This window comes from Rhipicephalus microplus, chromosome X (genome assembly GCF_043290135.1).
Source record: "Rhipicephalus microplus isolate Deutch F79 chromosome X, USDA_Rmic, whole genome shotgun sequence".
NCBI lineage: Eukaryota > Metazoa > Arthropoda > Arachnida > Ixodida > Ixodidae > Rhipicephalus > Rhipicephalus microplus.
The window spans coordinates 268,922,170-268,941,766 of record NC_134710.1 but is presented as its reverse complement, the minus strand read 5'-3'; the positions used below and the strand labels follow the sequence as shown (position 1 = coordinate 268,941,766).

At 42.6% G+C, this 19,597-nt stretch overlaps 1 protein-coding gene across 2 annotated transcripts in view; it reads right to left on the bottom strand.

Annotated features, from left to right (window-relative positions):
- Positions 1 to 19,597, bottom strand: part of Atf6 (bZIP_ATF6 domain-containing protein ATf6) — a 74,010-nt gene that overhangs the window by 47,710 nt on the left and 6,703 nt on the right. For both annotated transcript variants that reach the window (XM_037414045.2, XM_037414046.2), the window contains exons 2-6: positions 12,273 to 12,319; positions 9,764 to 9,907; positions 8,848 to 9,100; positions 5,836 to 6,146; positions 762 to 839 (exon numbers count right to left, since the gene is read on the bottom strand). In XM_037414045.2, coding sequence (XP_037269942.2) covers positions 762 to 839; positions 5,836 to 6,146; positions 8,848 to 9,100; positions 9,764 to 9,907; positions 12,273 to 12,319 — 833 coding nt within the window. The remainder of the gene's footprint in view (positions 1 to 761; positions 840 to 5,835; positions 6,147 to 8,847; positions 9,101 to 9,763; positions 9,908 to 12,272; positions 12,320 to 19,597) is intronic.

The window sequence follows — 19,597 nt, the reverse complement described above, 5'->3', positions numbered from 1 at the left end:
TAGTAAACTTGCCTTTTATTAACTGTAAACACTGGAATGTAGCTCTTTTTTTGTAATGCTACCATGTACCGCAACCTAGGTAGTCCGACTGTAAATAGCGCGATAAGTGCTGGCTCAACTCTTGCTGTGAGACTATTTTGCGAGTTGCATGGTGGTTTTATAAGGTTTGTGCAGTGTCAGAAGTCCAACTAAATATTGTGTGCCTGAGTAAATACTCCCGCACTTCGCTGCGTGAGGCAAGAAACCATGCTGGAACTACATATGCAACGAATACTGTGTCCAAGACAACTGGATCCATCGTCTTGATATCTAAAAAAATATGCGAAAGGAAGTTTTTGATACGCTTATGCAACAGCCACATTGTAAGTCAGATGAAGTATGAGTGGTAGTTGAGTTATGGCGGTTTGGTGCTAGATAAAGCATTGGCTTGAATTGGCACACAATTCAACCTAGAGCAGCACACTCGCACGGATGCCCCCGCATTGACTGCAGGAACCCTAGCGGCAGCTTCTGTCCCTGTATGAAACTAAAGATGGAGTTTTATGACCAGAAAAGCATTGAAGGACTCTGCTAATACGAAAAAATCGTTTTGCTATTTAGTGTCTCTGTAAGGGCGAGTCCATATACAAGGAACTACTGATCACGGCACTGAACCACTTATCACGGCACTTTTCAGTTCATTATAAACGGGTTCAACTACTAATTATTGCACTGGTATGTGGATGTACTTGAACCTCAAAAATAAGGATACAGAAACTCACCTCTCTTCTCTTTTTTCGTGACAGGCAGGCAGACTCCCTGTTTTTGATCATTCTCTGTTGCCTTTTAAATGCCTTGCTCTACAATTATAAAAAACAGAGCACCATAAAAACTTACTTTTCACAATTATGCAATGTTATTACATGAGCAAGAACGATGTAGGATACTACGGGTATGGCACTCTTATTGCGTAGTACAGTAAAACTCTCCTCAATTCGTACTCGGTTATTTCAAAATCCCATTTAATTTTAAGTATTTCCATGGTCTTGTATTTTGGAATGCAAGTTTGAGCAGATAATTTGAAGCAGCAGTCAGCATCTGTCCGGTTAATTAGAAAACTTTGGTTGCAGTGTGCTAATTGTCGATCCCGATTTCGCCACAAAACAGCGAAAACGACCGCCGTTAACGGCCACTAGACAATATACTGTAGCGATACTAATAAGTGGCAGCTGAAGTACCCCAGCCTTGATGCTTTCAATCCAAAAAAAAAAAATCGGTGTTGTGATCAGCTGAAATGTGCACCTGCAGAAAACAAGACATGCTTCCCTGCAACACAGTGGTGCAACACAGTGGGAGCAGCATGTCGCATGCTTCTTGAAACGCCAGCACATCGTGATTCACCAATTTTTTTCTGGGAATATAAAGAAATTAATAAACGACATTTTGGTGGACAGCAATTTGCGCACTTGCACTGCTGGCAGAATACTTGCCTGTAATGCCTACTTCAAGTTCGAAAGCTTCAATGATCATGTTTTCCAGTCAAAACACATCGCGAACTTCGTCACATTGTAGATTATTAACTTCTCCATTTCACTAGAAAGAATAGTCGCATTATGACATGCTGATGCAGCGAGAAGCAAGTGACATGCTGCATGCATGTCATTACTGTATTGCAGTGAGAATGTCATGTTTTTTGCAGGTACACATTTCAGTTGATCACGATTTTTTTTTTTTTGTGTGTGGCAGAAGCGATGCCCAGAGTTCCCTTTTGTTTGCGGCAAAATAGTGATCTGGTATTGCTGGAAACAACTTTTGGAGCCGCAAACTAGCCGACACAGAAAGCGACCAGCTCCGACTACTTTGAACAATTTCAACTTTCTCGCATCAAACTTTTTATATGTTCTATTCTTTAAAAAACCTGCATAATTTGAAGATTTCTCACAGTCCCTGTGATTTAGAATTAATGAGATTTTACTGTATGTTTATTAACTATGAGCGCCTAATACAGTAGAAACTAGCCTTGGTCAATGAAGACCGAGTGTTTAAAGTAAAATCAAAAGCCTATCATCACATCCGAAGGCCAATTTTCCAGCAGTGACCGCTACTATGCATGATTTTCTTTCCTTTTACCTTCCTTTTCCTTAAGTTCATTCTATTTGCTTCAAGATTATTTAATACTATTCTCTACTTATTTGCTTCAAACAAGAAAATTGAGATAAGCACAAGACCAACACAAACCTCAACTCCAAATGACTGTACTTGTAGAGAGAGTAGCCCTTCAATGGTACATTCGAAGCAATTTAATACAGTAGACTTCCATTAATATGGTTTGAGTGAATAAGATTTCTCAACTGATTCTCTCACCACTAACCCATGCATTTCAGTGGAAGCAAGCTTTTACTGCTTGAACTCTGAAATAACCTACACCAAATGATTTTATCTTGGCTGGTGATTTTACATGTGTCTGGCACATGTAAAATGGTGACTGCAGCGGTCCTGATTACACAAAAACAGCCTCACACTTCACAGTGCTTAGGGCGTAGTAAATGCATTAAACAAGTGACATCCCCAGTTGAAATGACCTATTTTCAACTTGTTTCAGGAAGACATTATTGTGAAAACAGTTTTTTTATTTATTTAAAAAGTCTTTACAGGCCTCCTTAGAGGCACTGGGTCAGGGGCACATCACAAAAAATTAAATCATTACAGTGAATACCTGTTATTATACAAGATGAATTGGCTAAAAGTATAGACATAACTTCGTAACGGCATTAAAATACTGGCAAGCAATAACTGTAGAGGCAAAAGGAACAATAGAGTAGTTCAATGCATACACAATAAAAAAATTAGGAAAACATGAACTGATACATTTTGTAAAATGCGTAGACAATGCAAAGTATAAAAAAGAAACACAAGAGTGCAATAAATAAGCAAAAAGAAATAAGGAACACATAAATCAATTCAATTGCTGTAGCTCCTAATGAATTAATACAGCACTTATATTCTATCACAGTGGATCAAAAAACTTTTTTCTAGATAGTTCACCCGAAAATTCCTCTAGCGATGCTGTCTGATGCAAAACCAAAAAAAAACGCATTCACAACGAACTAGTTACAGCCTGTTTGGCCAATGTCATCCCCAGTGCCTTCAGAAAATGGTGGCCATGGATGGCAAGTTTGCACACCATAATGAAGACATGTCACCTGCAGTTTGATTATGAGAGCACTTTCAACATTAAATTATTTTACATGTTCAGCTAGTGGCAACAAGTTGCACCATGTGTCGTCAATCAGCATTCCAGAGAACTGCACATGTGGCAAAATGTACTAGCAAAGTGGTTAGCCTGGCGTAGGCAATTATCCAACTTTCATGTGTTGGAGCAATTTTATAAGTGCAAGGCGACTAACTTGCCTGTGACTACAAGCGGAACAACATATTGGGTTCTTTATAGCAACAAAGTGCTGCCTAGAGTGATGATGAAGGGCCTTAGTTTAAGTTTCATCATGTGATGACATACTTTGCTGGTTGCCACTTTTCATAATTGCAGGAACCTGAGCTACACTATGTTTCCTTTTTTCTTTTTTCCCTGTAAAATTGGGTGCACATTTGACTTCTACGAAGTTTGTGTGCTCCAATTCATTCTTATGGCAATTTTCTACATTGAAGTGATTAAACGTGAGCCCCTGTTCGATGATGATGATGATTAGTGGAGTTTTGTGGCGCAATGGCCATGGGTGGCCAAAGAGCGCCATGTTTTTGATGCGATAAAATTGATGACTAATGATTACGATGACAAGGTGTATTACGGCTGTATAGAGGCCTAAAATCACGTGCTGTATAAAAGTATAAAATATGTGTATAAAGTTTAAAATTATGAAAGCGATACGCAATTTGATGTACGAGGTGGAATGAATCACAAGTGATCATGGTATCAACAAGTGAGCGATTGTGAAATAGCCCGACTGCCTCCTCGACCCCTTTGAAAACCAAAAGGTGAGAGGCAGGTGCTTCTCAGAGTAGCTACCACAGCAACAACTTCTGCGGAGAGGTTATGCTACGGATTTCCTTTGTATATGATGCTGAAGCTTTGAATTTCATCTAAAAATGCAAATAATGACTGATACTTAAAAAGTGGTTCTTTGCCAATGAACATCCCAGGATGAAGTGGAATGTGTTCATGGTAAGCTAAGGAAAAATGCTTTTTTCTAATATTGTCTAGTTCGATGCATTGGATGAGGATGTGGTTGAGAGTAAGTGATTTCTCACATCTATCACACAAGGGTGGATCGCCACCACACAAAAGGTGTGAGTGTGTGCTGTGCGTATGTCCTGTTCGTAGCCTTGTAAGTGTAACTTCTGTGTGGCATGATTTTGATGCTAGCGGCCAATTACCAAGGAACGGCTTGATGACGTGTAATTTATTTTCTCTGACTATCCCATGTGCTCTGCCAATAAGCTCTAAGCTTTCATTTAAGATATTGTTTTAGGTCAAGAGCAGGGATAGCTGCGGATGTATTAGCAGCACTGTCATGGACAGATGCAGCTAGCTGGTCCGCCATAACGTTACCTTGGATCTCGCGGTATCCTGGCACCCAGCACACTACAACATGCTGTTTAGACTTGTACACTGTGCATAGTAGTGAATAAAGTGAGAAAAGGACTGGGTTTTTGTGTTTTTTAAAAGTTTTTAGAGCTTTTACAATGCTTAAGGAATCTGTGTAGATTACTGCCTTTTCTAGCTTCAAATCTTTAATCTGCTTAACGGCCACAAGTAACGCAAAAGCTTCTGCGGTGAAGATGCTTGTGTAAGGATGCAGAGCACCGGCATCCAAAAAGGATGGACCGAACACTGCGTACGAAACAGAAGCATAAGACTTTGAGGCATCAGTAAAAATTCAGGACAAGTGTATTTATGTTGCAGTTCCATAATGTATGTGTGGATGTGCATGCTTTGTAACCTTTAAGAAAGACACATCGCAGTTTATTGACTGCCACTGCCACGGTGGCGAGTGTGCTGCAGGAGCACTCAAAAGGTGGTCAAATGGCACACCAGTTTCCTCACAGGCACCTCACACAAATGGAGTAGGGTTGTCGCAGCGAAGGCCGATTGCAAAACAGTGCAGAACTCAACATATCATTAATAGTCGAATGTGTAGGGTGTTCTTTATCTGCATTCACTTTAAAATGATATAGCAAGGACATGTAAGATCTTTGTAGTTGCAACGACCACTCGTTCGATTTTATGTACAGGCTCTCTACAGGACAAGTGCGAAAAGCACCCGTGGAGAGCCGTATGCCTAAATGATGGACAGAGTCGAGCATTCTCAAAGCGCTTGGTGTGGCAGACTTATAAACAATCACCCCATAATCTAAGCGCGTGCGTATGAGGCTTAGCCCCAGTTCGAGTTCGGGATGAGTAACAAATGGGGCAACTACCACCTAACAAGTCAGTGATGTGTTTAGTTGTTGTTTTCTGCTTCTTGCTTATCTGAAGCCACTAGATGATTTGACCAATTTTGTCTCTTGTCAATCTCTTGAGGGTCAAATAAACGGAAGCCAGCTGTATTGCAAACAAAAGCATATTGTAAGCAAGCGACAGGCAATTACAGAGCAACTGTAAAAAGAAATGCTACAAAATAGCAACACCATAAAGATATGTGGATCTGACTTCGAGATATGTCATGTGACCAATTAAAATTTTCTTTTTTTTTTTGTTCCCTTCAGCATCTATATATATATGAACAGTGCAAACAGCCACACAGATCAACAATTCCTTCCCAAAGCATGCATATCATAAACAGCAATATAATATACTAACACAAAGGTATTTATCACTGAACTTATAATAACACTCACATCATTAAGCTGTTGAAGCGTGGTTGAGACTCCATAGATTCCAGTGGGAGTGGAGACCATGATGGGTTCTGTCTTGACACTGGGCAAAGTCGCAGGCGTAGTATTGTTGCCGCTAGTCGTAGAAGTCACTTTGCTGATGGTAGGAATAGTCATCTTGACCACTTTTGCAATTGGCTGAGAAGTTACGATCTTGGGCACCACAGCTGCTTTCTTCACACTGCCAGTGCCAGTTGTCGGTGTCTTAATGGTGATCACTCGTTGTGATGCCAGCTGATTGAATTCTCCCCGAGAGAGCAGCAGCGTTTTTTGTGCTGTCAAAGCGTCATAATAGGCATAACAGTCAGGCAGATGGCAGTTATTGAGCCAGCCACTTCTACCTTGTTATTACGCATCTTTCCACAAACAGTGAGTTCCCCACATGCGTAAAACTAGACTATTGGTTGCTTAGAACAACGCAGAGCTGAGTTGGTCGGATGTGCAAGCACAAGACACAAGAGAAAAGCCAAGACACCGCACTTCTGATCTCTTCTCTATTGTGTACATGTTTGCGAGCATTGTTTTTTTATAGGTCGAGTTTGAACAGGCCGATTACTTTCCAAGGAACCACCTTCACCACACTCGGGATGCACATACTTCCGTCCTTTCTATAAACCGAAATACCACTCCAACTCACAGCCACATTTAGCTGATACTAAAAAGTGCATAGCCATATTGCAAGCTTTACCCATGAGCATCACTTTTTTTTTTTTCTGTGCATACATGACACCCTTCCCTTCAATGTCTTGACTGACAACTCATGTGGTTTCAAATAGCTATTCAGTGCATTAAAACTACAGCTACTACCTGCTTACAATAGCTGAAATAAAGGCAAGCCAGCAATGGCTATCAGGATTTTGCCGGTTTTGACTGTTTTGCTCAACCCTACGACATGCCTAGGACTGAACTTGCAGTAAGAATGAGGACGACTGGTTAATAAATTCAATAGTTTGGTCTGAGGTATACTTGAAATTCTATGACATAATTTTACACAGCCCTGCGAGTGTTGAATTTTTTAACCATATGTAACACAAGGTGAAACAATAGCTAGCCACCACGTTCCCACATGTGACTGGATGCACAAGCAATAGACATTGCACTGTTGTAGTAAAACATAAAAAAAAACATTTAGAAGGAGTCTGCGAGGGATGTACTATATGCACCTCATTGACCCTGAAAAGGTACAAGTACGCCTATGAGAAGCTGCAGTATATATAAAAGTCATCATACTATATTGGCACATGTCATAATACTGAAGTATCACTCAGTCATTATATTGTGCTATGAATGGCACAGTTATCACAATAGTTAAATGCAGTTGCTTTTGGTCAGCATAAAAATTCCTACATTAAGCACCTTTAAGTTCAATATAAGGTAGTCATCAATCAAAATCATGAAAAAATTATTATCAAAAAAGCAAATAGGTTTCTTCGGTGATTGGAGATTTGAAGACCTCCATCTCATGTCCTGTAAAAATTTTAAAAAATTGCTGGGGTTTTACATGCCAAAACCACAATGTTGATATCAGGCCTGCTGTAGGCAGGACTCCTGATTAATTTGACCACCTAGAGTACCTTAAAATACACCTAAACCTCAGTACACAGGGGTTTTTGCATATACAAAAATGCTGCTGCCATGGCCAGGAATCGAGCCCTTATCCTTGAGCTGAGCAACATACCACATTAGCCAATAGCTACTGTAGCAAGTTGCTTCTGAGCATATCCCTCTTCTTTCTTTAGATATTACGGCTGCACTGGCTCTCTGGCATTGAACATCTATCGGAGGTGACATTTGTGTTCAGCACTGTACTTCACAGTGTGGAACTGATGTATTTGCTCTGCTCCATTTCATCACCCGTTATGAAACCTACTGTCAGTGAGAATGCATGTGGGATAAATTTTTTTTACGTGCTTTATTATTTTTTTGCACATTATAAACCATAAAAGCTGGCAAAGCAGAAGGTGAAATTTCTATAACATGGAGTTACTTGTCTTAGAGGCGACAAATTCACCACTTTTTTTCCTGGTACTACCCTCTCCCACTTTAGCAGATTTTTTCCAACCACAGTGATGGCAACATAGCAGCAAGCATGGCCAGAAATCGGGGACACTGGCGTAGTAGAGGATGCTGCCACCAGAAGCCACTAAAGAAGCTAAAACTGCACGTGCACTGCCCGTTCAAGTGGCGAGGAGGATTTATTGCCAACACTTTTCCACACACTCCTGAGCATTGTACCATTAAAAACCTTATTCAGCAACGCAAGCTGTCCTGGCATACCCCAATATAACATAGGAGCAGCTTTGAACTTTGGAAACAAGAATAAGGATGACAGAAACTTGCGAGAAAGTTACGTGGCTTTAGCTACACAATGAAGTGGAATATCAATTGAAGAAGGGCTTCTCAGTCAATCTCAATTTAGGACCCATATTTAAAACCTCTTCTCTAAACTTTGCAAACAAAATTGAAAGGGTCAAAATGGGTCTAATTGAGGCAGCTCTCATAAATGGTAAAACCTTCAAATAGCTTCGAAGGTAGGCACTTCGTGGCAGGTTATTAGAATTATGCCTAGTGGTTCCCTAGTATCTGAAAGTCGTTTTCAATATCATTTAATTCATGATATTTTTCCTCTGTCTGTCTGTCTCTCTCTCTCTCTCTCTGTGTGTGTGTGTGTGTGTGTGTGTGTGTGTGTGTGTGTGCACGCACATGTGTGTACACACGTGCGTGAATGCTGGCATGTGTGCGCACGCGCAGTTACAACGAGGTACTCAATGATGTGACACACCCTGAAGTCGTGGGGATGATTCCAGCCCCTTTGTTGCCATGCACACCTGTTTTGGCAGGTTACTTTAACAACAGCGGCAACAGCACCAAGCAGAACTTCCGTTCTACACAGTAGTTGCCAAAGAAAGCTATTCACCTTGAAAGGATTATTACACTCTATAAGTAAACATCAACAGATGTGTCTGAACCATTCACCTCTTTCCAGGCCTGACCTTGGTTGCGAGGATACCATGACAACAGAAGGTGCCACCTTAGCTGGTGTCACCGGAGGAACCTGTGCTGACATTGGCTTTGATGCAACAGAAGAAGCCGATACAGTTAGCAAGCTCCTTGAGGAATCCAGTGAATGTGGAGGAGTGCTGGAGCCACTCTCCGTAGGTGGGGTGTCAGGGGGTGTGTCAGGAACAGAGGTTGGGTTTGGTGCTAAGGTTGGGTCAGATTTAAGGACCTGAAAGAGCAACACATCTGGAAATTCAGTACATAACACAACACACACAAAAAACGAATACCATATTTCCCAGCATAGAACATGTAGCTTTTTTTTTTTCCCTCTAATAGAACTGTGCATTACAGTAAATGAAAAACCATGTGAACTTCAGTGACTAATATGTGCTCTTTTACTTTTCCCAAGTAAAATAAATTAAGCACTGCAGCATTCCCAAGAATTTAATCTTGCTTGAATGGTAGAGCAACACTATCTACATATCTTAGCTGCTTGCTGTTTAAACATTCAATATAGGCCATAATAAGGCCACTATTTCCATGCATACTATTTTGCTATAATAGTTAAGCTTTTTCGTGGTAACATTAGACTGATGGTGCCACAAGAAGGATGTCTGGGGTTTGATATCGCAAAACCCTAATATGATTATAAGGAGCAATGTAGTGAAGGACTCTGGAAATTTTGACCATCCGATGTTCATGTGTTCAGCGTTGACATGTTCCTTTTCATAAAAATGATGGCTGTACCAAGCATTCCAAATAGACTTGCATAGCAAGCCCCAATATTTACCCATATATGCCTTATTTCATAAATTATTCCCGATTAAATGTTCTTCCCTAAGCACATTCAGAAAAATTTCAAACAATGTTACAATAAATGAGAACTTACAGTATTAAGAAATGTGTCTGGGTCTGGATAGCTGTAATTGGAATCCTGAGAGAAGGGCTCCATTTCTGTGTCAGTTGGCGACCAGTTCAATTCATTAAATCTGAAGTTCTCACTTTGTGAACTGCCATACTCAGCTGTAGAAGACTGTAACAACAGAAACAAAGCGGAAAAAAAAACAAAAAATAAAAACGGTTATTTCATGGAAATCTTCATATCAACATACTATTTAGGACACATTTACGCACAGGTATATTGAAGGGATGATGACATCAAATTTTTGGCTTGCGCATTCTTAGCTGGAAACATTTCTGGGTGCTCCAAAAAGCATAATAGACACTCTATTATTCATGTATTCTTGCTAAACAATTCGAGATTGCCTTGCTTATATGAACGACTTTTGTTTTGGTTTCTGGGAGCCGAATCGGACAGTGATGTCACAGTGTAGGAAGCTTGAACATGTGAGCTCATAAAGCTGTGACACACGCAGTGGTGCATTGCCTGCGCTTGTACACACAAGTAAGCAACCATCTCGATGCTTTCCAAACTCGTTAAAGTTCTCTAAACGAGAATATTAGTGCACACAAAATTCCAGTATACGCAGCGATCTTTGCAAAGTACTGGGTCACTGGACGATGGTATCAACATCTTGCGATGCTTCGTGCTATTGCAATTATAGGAGAGTTGGTTTTTGCTGAGCGGCCACGGTGATAAAATATTTTAAAAAGGCAATGCAATCAGAACTATGTCGCTGCCGAGAATTCACACTGCCAGAGAAGTAGAATACAACAAATTTCTGCAACAAGAAATTTGTGCTTGCCTAGTTCTTAGCGCCACCAGCTGCCCCCAGCTATCCGGTCTAACATTTACAGCTACACTAGCTAAAGCAAAGAAATGTCCGAACAAACTCAAATTATTTAAAGTCACCTTTGCAGTTTCCTCGACGATGCGAAGCACTTTGCAAAATGTGAGCAAGTTTGGCTACTTCAGCAACACGCTGATAAGAAATGAGTGTAGGTTCCCAGCCGATACACTCTTAGCTTGCCCTGTTCAACACTGTAGGTCGCCGCTCATTGCTAGTCTCTCTAATATGGTCTGAGGCCACCAAAACTTGCATTACACTTCGTAACCTGCGACGTTTGTGTCAGACATGCTAGTGATGGGTCTCTATAGCAAAATGATGGGTCTCTTAGGCACATTTTGGAAGCAAATTCAAATATATTGTAAACGTTTGTTGTGCCAAACACTTCATGCTGAGTGTCCTTGCATACAGAGGAGGTTTCTTATAGCCTACACATTCAGTGTCACAACCCTTTTAACTACATTCTTACTTCACAGCATCTTTGGCACACTAAATTACTGAACATGATTAACAGAATGACAATGCTAGTGACAAGTAAGTTCATTCTTTGCAACTAGTTCTTTCTCAGGTGTGCTTTTAGAGAAGCAGCTACTTTAAAGATAAATCTCCAAGAAGCAAAGGAAATGTGCAAGCTATTACAGTTACTTTGTTGTACAGGACCTCATTGCCGTAATGCAAACATGCTCTGAAACACTTCTTTATAAGAAGTCATGCACCCTTTCGCAAACTGAGCCTGAATAAGTCAATAGTGTCACAATGCTGACCTGGGACTGGATTTGTAACTTCAAGAAGCAAGTGAAATAAGCACGAGGAAAATCCAATGAGCAAGGTACATAGCATGTTGTTTCTGTGCACAAAATCACGCGTGTAGATTGATGAGCAAGCGCACAAAGTGTCTTGGCCCCTTGTTCAGCTCCTCGTGTGCCCCAGATCAGCCCATCCTTTTTGAAAGGCCCCTTCAAAAGCACTTGAAATCAGCTGTTGAACTCCCAGGTCATGTTCAAGACACTTGGGACACATGTCTGATGCACGATGCATTGTGGCCACAAACCATAATAAGCATGAGCTGTGTCAAGCTGTGGACATGCCTAGCCTTTTTTTGGGTCAAGGAGACATTGGGCTCTTCCACAGCAATAACTGCACCTTCATTTTATGAACTTACCCATTCACAAAGTATCATTTTTAGTGATAAACAGTGACAAAAACTGTAATTAATAGAGTTTAGAACTGATGTCAAAACAATGTAACCTTTCATAACTAGTTACTAACTACAATTTACTAATTAAAAAATTAACACCACATGTCTTGGAGCACGTAGCACAGTTACAAAGTGGCATTTCCAGCTCGTATGTCATGTTTTCCCAATTGCAGAGCCTTTGCATTTACCACGTTAACCATAAGTGGTTCTAGAAATGGTCCAAATGAACAAGGCATGAAACTTCGTGTCCATGGATCGTAAATTCAAATTTACACATGCATATTATGTAGCAAGAGTTATGATACAAACTTTAGCTCAAACAAAAAATGTATAGCTAATAATTCAAGAGTTCCACATTTGTGCATTTGTCTAAGATGTGTCACCAGTGAAAGTTCAACAATCAGAAGAAAAGAAGTGGCCTGCTAATTAGAGTGCACTTTAATAATACTTACATTGAGAATGCGATCATAATCATCATCACCACTGGTATCTTTGAAGACTGTAATTGAAAAAAAAACAAAAATTTAATGAGGATTTGTTATTTATAAACATAACGATGCACCAATTCTGCCTTCCAATACAAAAAGAAACATTCCAAACACAAACAAAAACACACCAAAAACAGCTCACAAAAAAACACCAGAAACAGCAGCCAGGTAAGTATACTTAATTGTGTCTACTCTATAGAAGTGCACACGCACGCACACACATCTATAGTAATGTGGTTGGAACGCTAAGGCACGCGTTCAACTAGCATGGAGAGCGAGAGAACAAAGTGAGGTAAAGAACAGCCGGCCCCCAGCAAACCAAACAGGGGGTGGGGGGGGGGGGAAAAGCTATGTCTGACTTTCTTGCAGAATAATATATATATAATACACTCTTCATGACAGATCTCTTAAATGAAACAACTGCTTCTAATATGATTTGTTTCGTATTTGGACTTTACAACCCTGTTCTCTTAGTAAATAGAACTCGTGTTAACCCTCTATTGCATGAATAATGAAAAAGTCATTTTAAAAATTATTTCTTCAGCTTTTATTATTGCTTGAATGAGCCTAAGCATGTAGGAAAATTTTCAGAGTTTTAATGGCAGTATTAACAAAGACACAGCTTTGTGCCAAATATGGCACACTATGAAGATGACGGAGCGGACTTGCTCCCATAGGCAAAAAACATAGCATCGTGTTTGAAACAGTTGTTTGCTGCATTTAGGCAGCATTGTTGCTCCTCCTGCATCTTACTGCAGACCTCTTTGTGCAAGATGGCCATTTACATCTTTGTCTCTTCTCATCAAATTCTGGCCAGTGGCCAACTTCGTCAAATCTGACGTCTTTGGGGGGCATTGTTGCAGCCGTCTCCGTTCTTTTTTGGCTTGAACCTAGAATTCCATGTCTTCTCTAGAAGGTCGTCCTGGTCGCTTTCGGGTAGACATTTATAGTGAGAGGTAAGGCTTATTCAGCAATTTCAGTTTTCAGTTGAGGCAGCGGTAGTACTTTTTTTCTTCCCACGCTGCTCCTGCACCCTCCCGTACAGTAGCCATGCTGCTACTACCGACAAGTCTAAGATATGCCTAAAAACTCGAAAGTGCCACTTCTTTGACCTGATATGCATGTGGTAAAGTCCAAGCAGTGAGTCCAGCAGGTCGGCTCCGCTGATGTCGGTTGTAGACATTTACTACACTGAAGCAATCATTCTAACGAAACTTCTTGGCTAAGGTAAACCAGTGCTTAGTCTTTTGAACTGGATCTTTCCTATCAAAGCTCGACAGGAATGATATGGCGCGGTTATCGTATCAATGCACACATGGTAACTCCATATCACCTACCGTGGTTGTGAGTTGCTCTGAAGCACCACGTCCTTCACATTTTAGTACCTTTTCGCTTTTCAGTAGGAGTTCGGTAGACGATTAGCCTGCACCATACCGAGTGACAAAATCCCATCTTTGAAAGAGTGACCTGTGATGACATAGACGCATTCGTTGCGCTGCCATGCTACACCTTTACCACATAACACCTATATTCCTTCCTGCGCAACTTCCTACTATCTGCAGCTTGGCACATGCTAGTTTGCGGTGCTCATCCCCAGGTTCGGAGAAAGTTGAATAATCAAAGCTCGAAGGCTGTGCATTACTTATATTTGTTTTGCATTTAACTGGACAGATGGCACCACGATACCAATTTTGTCTTTCAAGTTCATACTGTGCCAAGGAGGAGGAGGAGGAATAAATGAGGAAGGACAGGGAGGTTAGCCAGTTCTCATACCGGCTGGCTACCCTGTACTGGGGAAGGGGGTAAGGGGGATAAAGAATGAGAGAAAAGAGACGTAAAAAAAAAAAAGGAGAGAAGGTCATCAGACGATCCACGACGCTGTTTACAGTCTGTCTCTAAGACCACTTGCCCGCAGAAAGCGCAACAACGCTCTCAATGCCTTGCGTGCAGAGGACGGTCTCGGCCAGTGTCCTAATACCCTTTCTTCCGACAATTGGCGATTGTCTATTCTATCTAAAGCTTTTGACAGTTGTTTTCTTGGCACGCTGAAGCTGTGCCAAATACTGTGCCAAATTTTGCACACACCGATATCAGGTTCTCTGGTGTAGTTGCAGAGGAAATTCAGAGAACTAATAATGGGCTTGAATATATGAGATTATAAAGCATGCCAAAATAATTTTTATATGCGAGGTGAAAACGTTCATAGAAAAAAAAAATACCAATTTCCTGTGTTTCCCTCACCGAGTTGCACGTCGCATCTCAAAATGCACTTGCCCTTGTTTTGCTCATCATTCAAGAAATAAGGAATCACTTGCCCACCATAAAAGTGCATAACTACGAGAATTACTCCAGTGGTATCACATTTTCAAGTAAACAGCCCACATTTGCAGAAAAAAAATGGTAAATGGTAAAAATATGGGATGCCATGCAATAGAGGGTTAAACGAGACACACTTTCTTGGTCCCTTCGGGTTTTGTTTAAAGAAAGTCAAGTGTATATATAAGCATTAATAATTTATATAACAAGAAAGAAACTTGTGACACTAAGATTCTTTCAGTTAATGCAAAGAAATTTTCATTGTTTATTTGAGAGTGCTTGCTAATACAACCTGCCGAAGCAATTGATTCTGCATCTACAATCAGGCCAAGTTGACTCTCAATGTTTTCTACCTAGGAGACTTGTACCTTAATAAATGCATTGCACTTGTACTCTTGGCAAGACAAAAAAGCATTTGACGATGTCTTTTTCACACTGTTATAAATTTGTGCACTATATTGCATAGGCATGTGCCTATCGGACCTATGTGGCTTCCTGCACAATCTTCTTGAAAATTTAAGACATGTCTTCTCTCAGTTGTGCCTGTCTTAACAGGCCTGCAACTGACGCTAGGACACCACTTGGACAGTCAGCCTCGTAAAGACACGTAGCTCCCAGCCTGAAGCTTGCATTCATTAGACACTGGTAGAACTCCTATTTTAAGAGCTTCACTTATAAAGATCGAGGTGAAATGTCGGGTGACTGAATAAAAACCTCTCTACCATTGCTTATCAGCCGCACCCACCGATAGAGACAGTTCACGCAACTGCCATGCCGAGTTTGCACACCATGTGAGACGAGTATAAGAGACAAAAGGCCCGCGCTTCTGCCCGAGTTGCCACAGTCAGCTTCGCAGGTTAAATCTAGTACTGGAGCTCGGACATTTTTATACAGCCTGTGACAGGCTGTGGTTCAACTCTACTTTGGCTACGCCAAAGAAAGACCAAGCATAAGCCAAAAAGCCACATTAAGATACTGAGATCACTCAGCTTTGCTGTTTTAGGGGCGAAGCTCCTTAGGGAGTGGGTCATTCCCTCGTAGTTGTATGTTGTAGTAGCCACTTCTAATTAGTTTTCAGAATTGCTGATTATATGGCATTGTGTAGATGTCCTTGGAAATGTGATCACTAGATGGCGTCAGTGGTTTTCTTAAAATAAGAAATTCACAGCATATCCACGAAGTGAATGATGATGAGTTGGGACAAGCATCTCTCCGATGCGTGCTCTAGTGTGATAGGAGCGGACGGACGAACAGGCGGTCGGACTGGCGGACACTTCACCCCACTCATCATCATTCACTCCGTGGATATGTTGTGAAATTTTTTCATACTTACATGGATAGTGTAAACTTCATTTTAATTAGTTTAGAATGAAACAATAAAATACCAGTAGAGCCTCATTAGCTTTAGAATAAAGCTAAGAATGCTCCACTGGTATTTATTTCACTGACCAGCTGATGCAAGCTGACCAGCTTGTGGGACACAAAGTGAAATTGATGTTCATGAATAATATGCTTCTCCCAACAAGCCATTCAGAGGTAAGTTGAAGTGGAGCGAGGCAGTTCAGTACATTTTTTAAAAACCAGAGCCCAATAACTCAAAGCATTTCAATGAGCAGTCAAGACAGACCAAGACATCAAAGTACCAAAAATTTTTAAAAACAGTAGTCTCTTCAATGCACTCAGCCTGTTAAGATATACGCGAAGAGTTGTACGCGAAGAACTTCGGAAATTTCATGCAGCGTCTCCTGGCAGTAGTGCTGCTCTTACGGACGTCGTTCGTAACGAAATCAGGCAGTTCGTTCACTCCTCATCACCATCGCAAGTCGAAGCTCCCATGCTTTCCTACGCGGATGCCCTACGCGTCTCTACGCCGTCGACGGCACATTTTGCTCATCCACCAGCTGGGACTCCCAGACGCTTTCCAAGTCCAGCCCATCGCCTGCCTTCTCAGGCCGATTTTCGTCCTGGCCCGCGGAAGTCCACCATCTGGCGTGCACCTGACAATCGTCCTTTGTGCTACCATTGTGGTGAAGTTGGACACATGTACCGCGACTGTTACTACCGACGAATAGGCCTACGCGGATTCCACCCAGATGCACGTTGCCCACGCTATGGTGAACGCCCACAAGAAATTGCGGATTACTTGGAAGGTAGTCATCGCGCTCCTGTCCCGCCGCGACGACAGTCACGGTCACCATCACCCCGTCCGTCCACATCAACGCACCGCGCCCGACCCACCTTTGGGTCCTCTGGTGTCAGTGGCGCAAGTGCACGCCGGGGAAACTGAAAACGGCGACCTCCGGAGGTGAGGCTGCTGTCACGCGAACCGACAAATACCCTCCGCCGCTGCCTTACGACGTGCCGTTAAAGCCTGTTTGTGAAACCGCCAACAGAACGTCCGCTGCCATTACCGTTTCCGTCGACTGTTATCCGGTGACTGCGCTTGTCGACACGGGAGCTGATTACTTGGTGATGAGTGCTTCATTGGCCACCCGTCTACACAAGGTGCTGACAACGTGGGACGGCCTTCAACTAATCATCGCTGAAGGACACCTCGTATCCCCTATAGGAAGGTGCACCGCCAGGCTTGAGATTTGTGCGTCGGCTTTTGTAGCATCATTCCTTGTACTGCCCAATTGTTCTCGGCCGGTCATTTTGGGCATGGATTTTCTGCAAGAGTATGGAGCGATAATTAATCTGCGCGATTTGTTCATCAGTTTTGTTAACTGTGTTTCTCCAGATTCCGACCTCGAGAACAAACATCGTGGCGTGGCCTTACGCGTAGTCGATGATTGCGTCACGTTGCCACCTCACAGTAGTATCTTCGTGCTTGTTGAGTGTCCACAGGAGCAGTCGATTACGGGCATCGCCGAAAGTAACCTGACGTTATTGCTTGATCGGGAAGTGGCCATTGCTCGAAGTGTCGTTCAACTCCAAAATGGCCAGACTACGGTTTTAGTTACGAACTTCGGTGGCGAACACAGGCATTTTGCGAAACGCACAACCATAGCTTACTTAGAGGCAGTGGATGATTTGGACGCTTTCCCTTTGATTACGACGATCTCGACTGAGAACAGCAGCGATACTGACGTGACTAGTCGCCTCAACGTCAATCGCCAGCTAGAAGAACCTAAGAGGGCAAAGCTCCTCAGTCTCCTCTCATCCTTTAGTGACTGCTTTGCCACTACTTCGAAAGTCCGACAGACTCCTCTAATGAAGCACAGAATTATCACTGAGACCAACGTGCAACCCGTGCGCCAACATGCTTACCGCGTGTCGCAGAAGGAGCAAGATGCTATCCGTCACCAGGTGAAACAAATGCTCGACGATGATGTAATTCAACCATCGACTAGTCCTTGGGTGTCACCAGTTGTTCTGGTTAAAAAGAAAGATGGTTCATTACGATTCTGCGTCGACTACCGCAAACTGAACAAGATAACGAAAAAAGACGTATATCCTCTTCCTCGTATTGATGACTCCTTGGATCGCCTGCGACACGCCCGTTACTTCTCTTCCATGGATCTCCGTAGCGGATATTGGCAGATTGAAGTAGATGAACGGGACCGAGAAAAAACAGCGTTCATTACACCGGACGGTCTCTATGAATTTAAAGTTCTCCCTTTTGGCCTGTGCTGCGCTCCAGCCACGTTCCAACGAATGATGGACACAGTTTTATGTGGCTTGAAGTGGTACTCTTGTTTAGTGTATTTAGACGACGTAGTCGTTTTTTCTACGACTTTCGAACAGCACATTGAGCGGCTTGAGGCGATTCTTCTGGCTATTCGCACTGCCGGCCTCTCTCTGAAACCGGAAAAGTGTCATTTTGGATGAGGAACTGAAATTTCTTGGCCACATTGTCAGCAGCACCGGTGTTCGCCCCGATCCTGACAAGGCTATGGCAGTTGCTTTGTTCCAGATACCGAAAACAAAGCATGATGTACGCCGCTTTCTGGGACTTTGTGCTTATTACCGCCGCTTCGTGCCAAACTTTTCGAAAATCGCCGACCCTCTACAACAACTCGTCAAGGATGACGTCGCCTTCGTCTGGGGTCCCAAACAATCCAGCGCTTTCCGCGACCTTCAACAACGCCTACAAACCCCACGGATCCTAGGTCACTTCGACACCGAAGCAAACACAGAAGTCCGCACTGACGCGAGCAACCTTGGCCTCAGAGCTATTCTCGTGCAATATCAAGATGGCGTGGAACGCGTCATCGCCTACGCTAGCCGCACGTTGTCATCTGCGGAGAAGAACTGCTCGACGACTGAGAAAGAATGTCTGGCGGTTGTATGGGCCATAACGAAATTCAGGCCCTACTTGTACGGACACCCCTTCCGAATCGTAAGTGACCACCACTCTCTCTGCTGGCTAGCGAATCTGAAAGATCTTTCGGGCCGTCTCGCAAGATGGAGCCTTCGGTTACAAGAGTTTGATATAACGATGGTTTACAAGTCTGGCCAGAAACACACCGACGCTGACTTTCTTTCCCGCGCACCCGTCGAGGTCGCTGAAGAAGGCAATGATGAAGACTTCAGCTGCCTTGCTATTCTCGCATCATTAAACGTGGCTGAGCAGCAACGCGAAGACTTAGAATTGCAACCACTGATCGAATACCTTGAGGGATGTCGCCCACAACCCCCACATCAGTTCACGCGTGATTTGTCATCTTTCTGTTTACGCCAAGGCATCCTCTACAAGCGCAACTTTCATTCAACGAAAACTCTTTACCTCCTCGTCGTTCCTGCTGCTCTCCGCGATGATGTTTTGCGTGCTAGTCACGACGAGCCATCGTCAGGGCATCTTGGCTTCGCGCGTACTCTGGCGCGGATCAAGGACAAATACTACTGGCAGAAACTTACGAAAACCGTCCGGCAGTACGTCAAGACATGCACAGCCTGTCAGCGCTGCAAAACTCCAACGACGAAACCAGCCGGTCTGCTTCAGCTTTTGCGACCCCCTCACGAACCTTTTG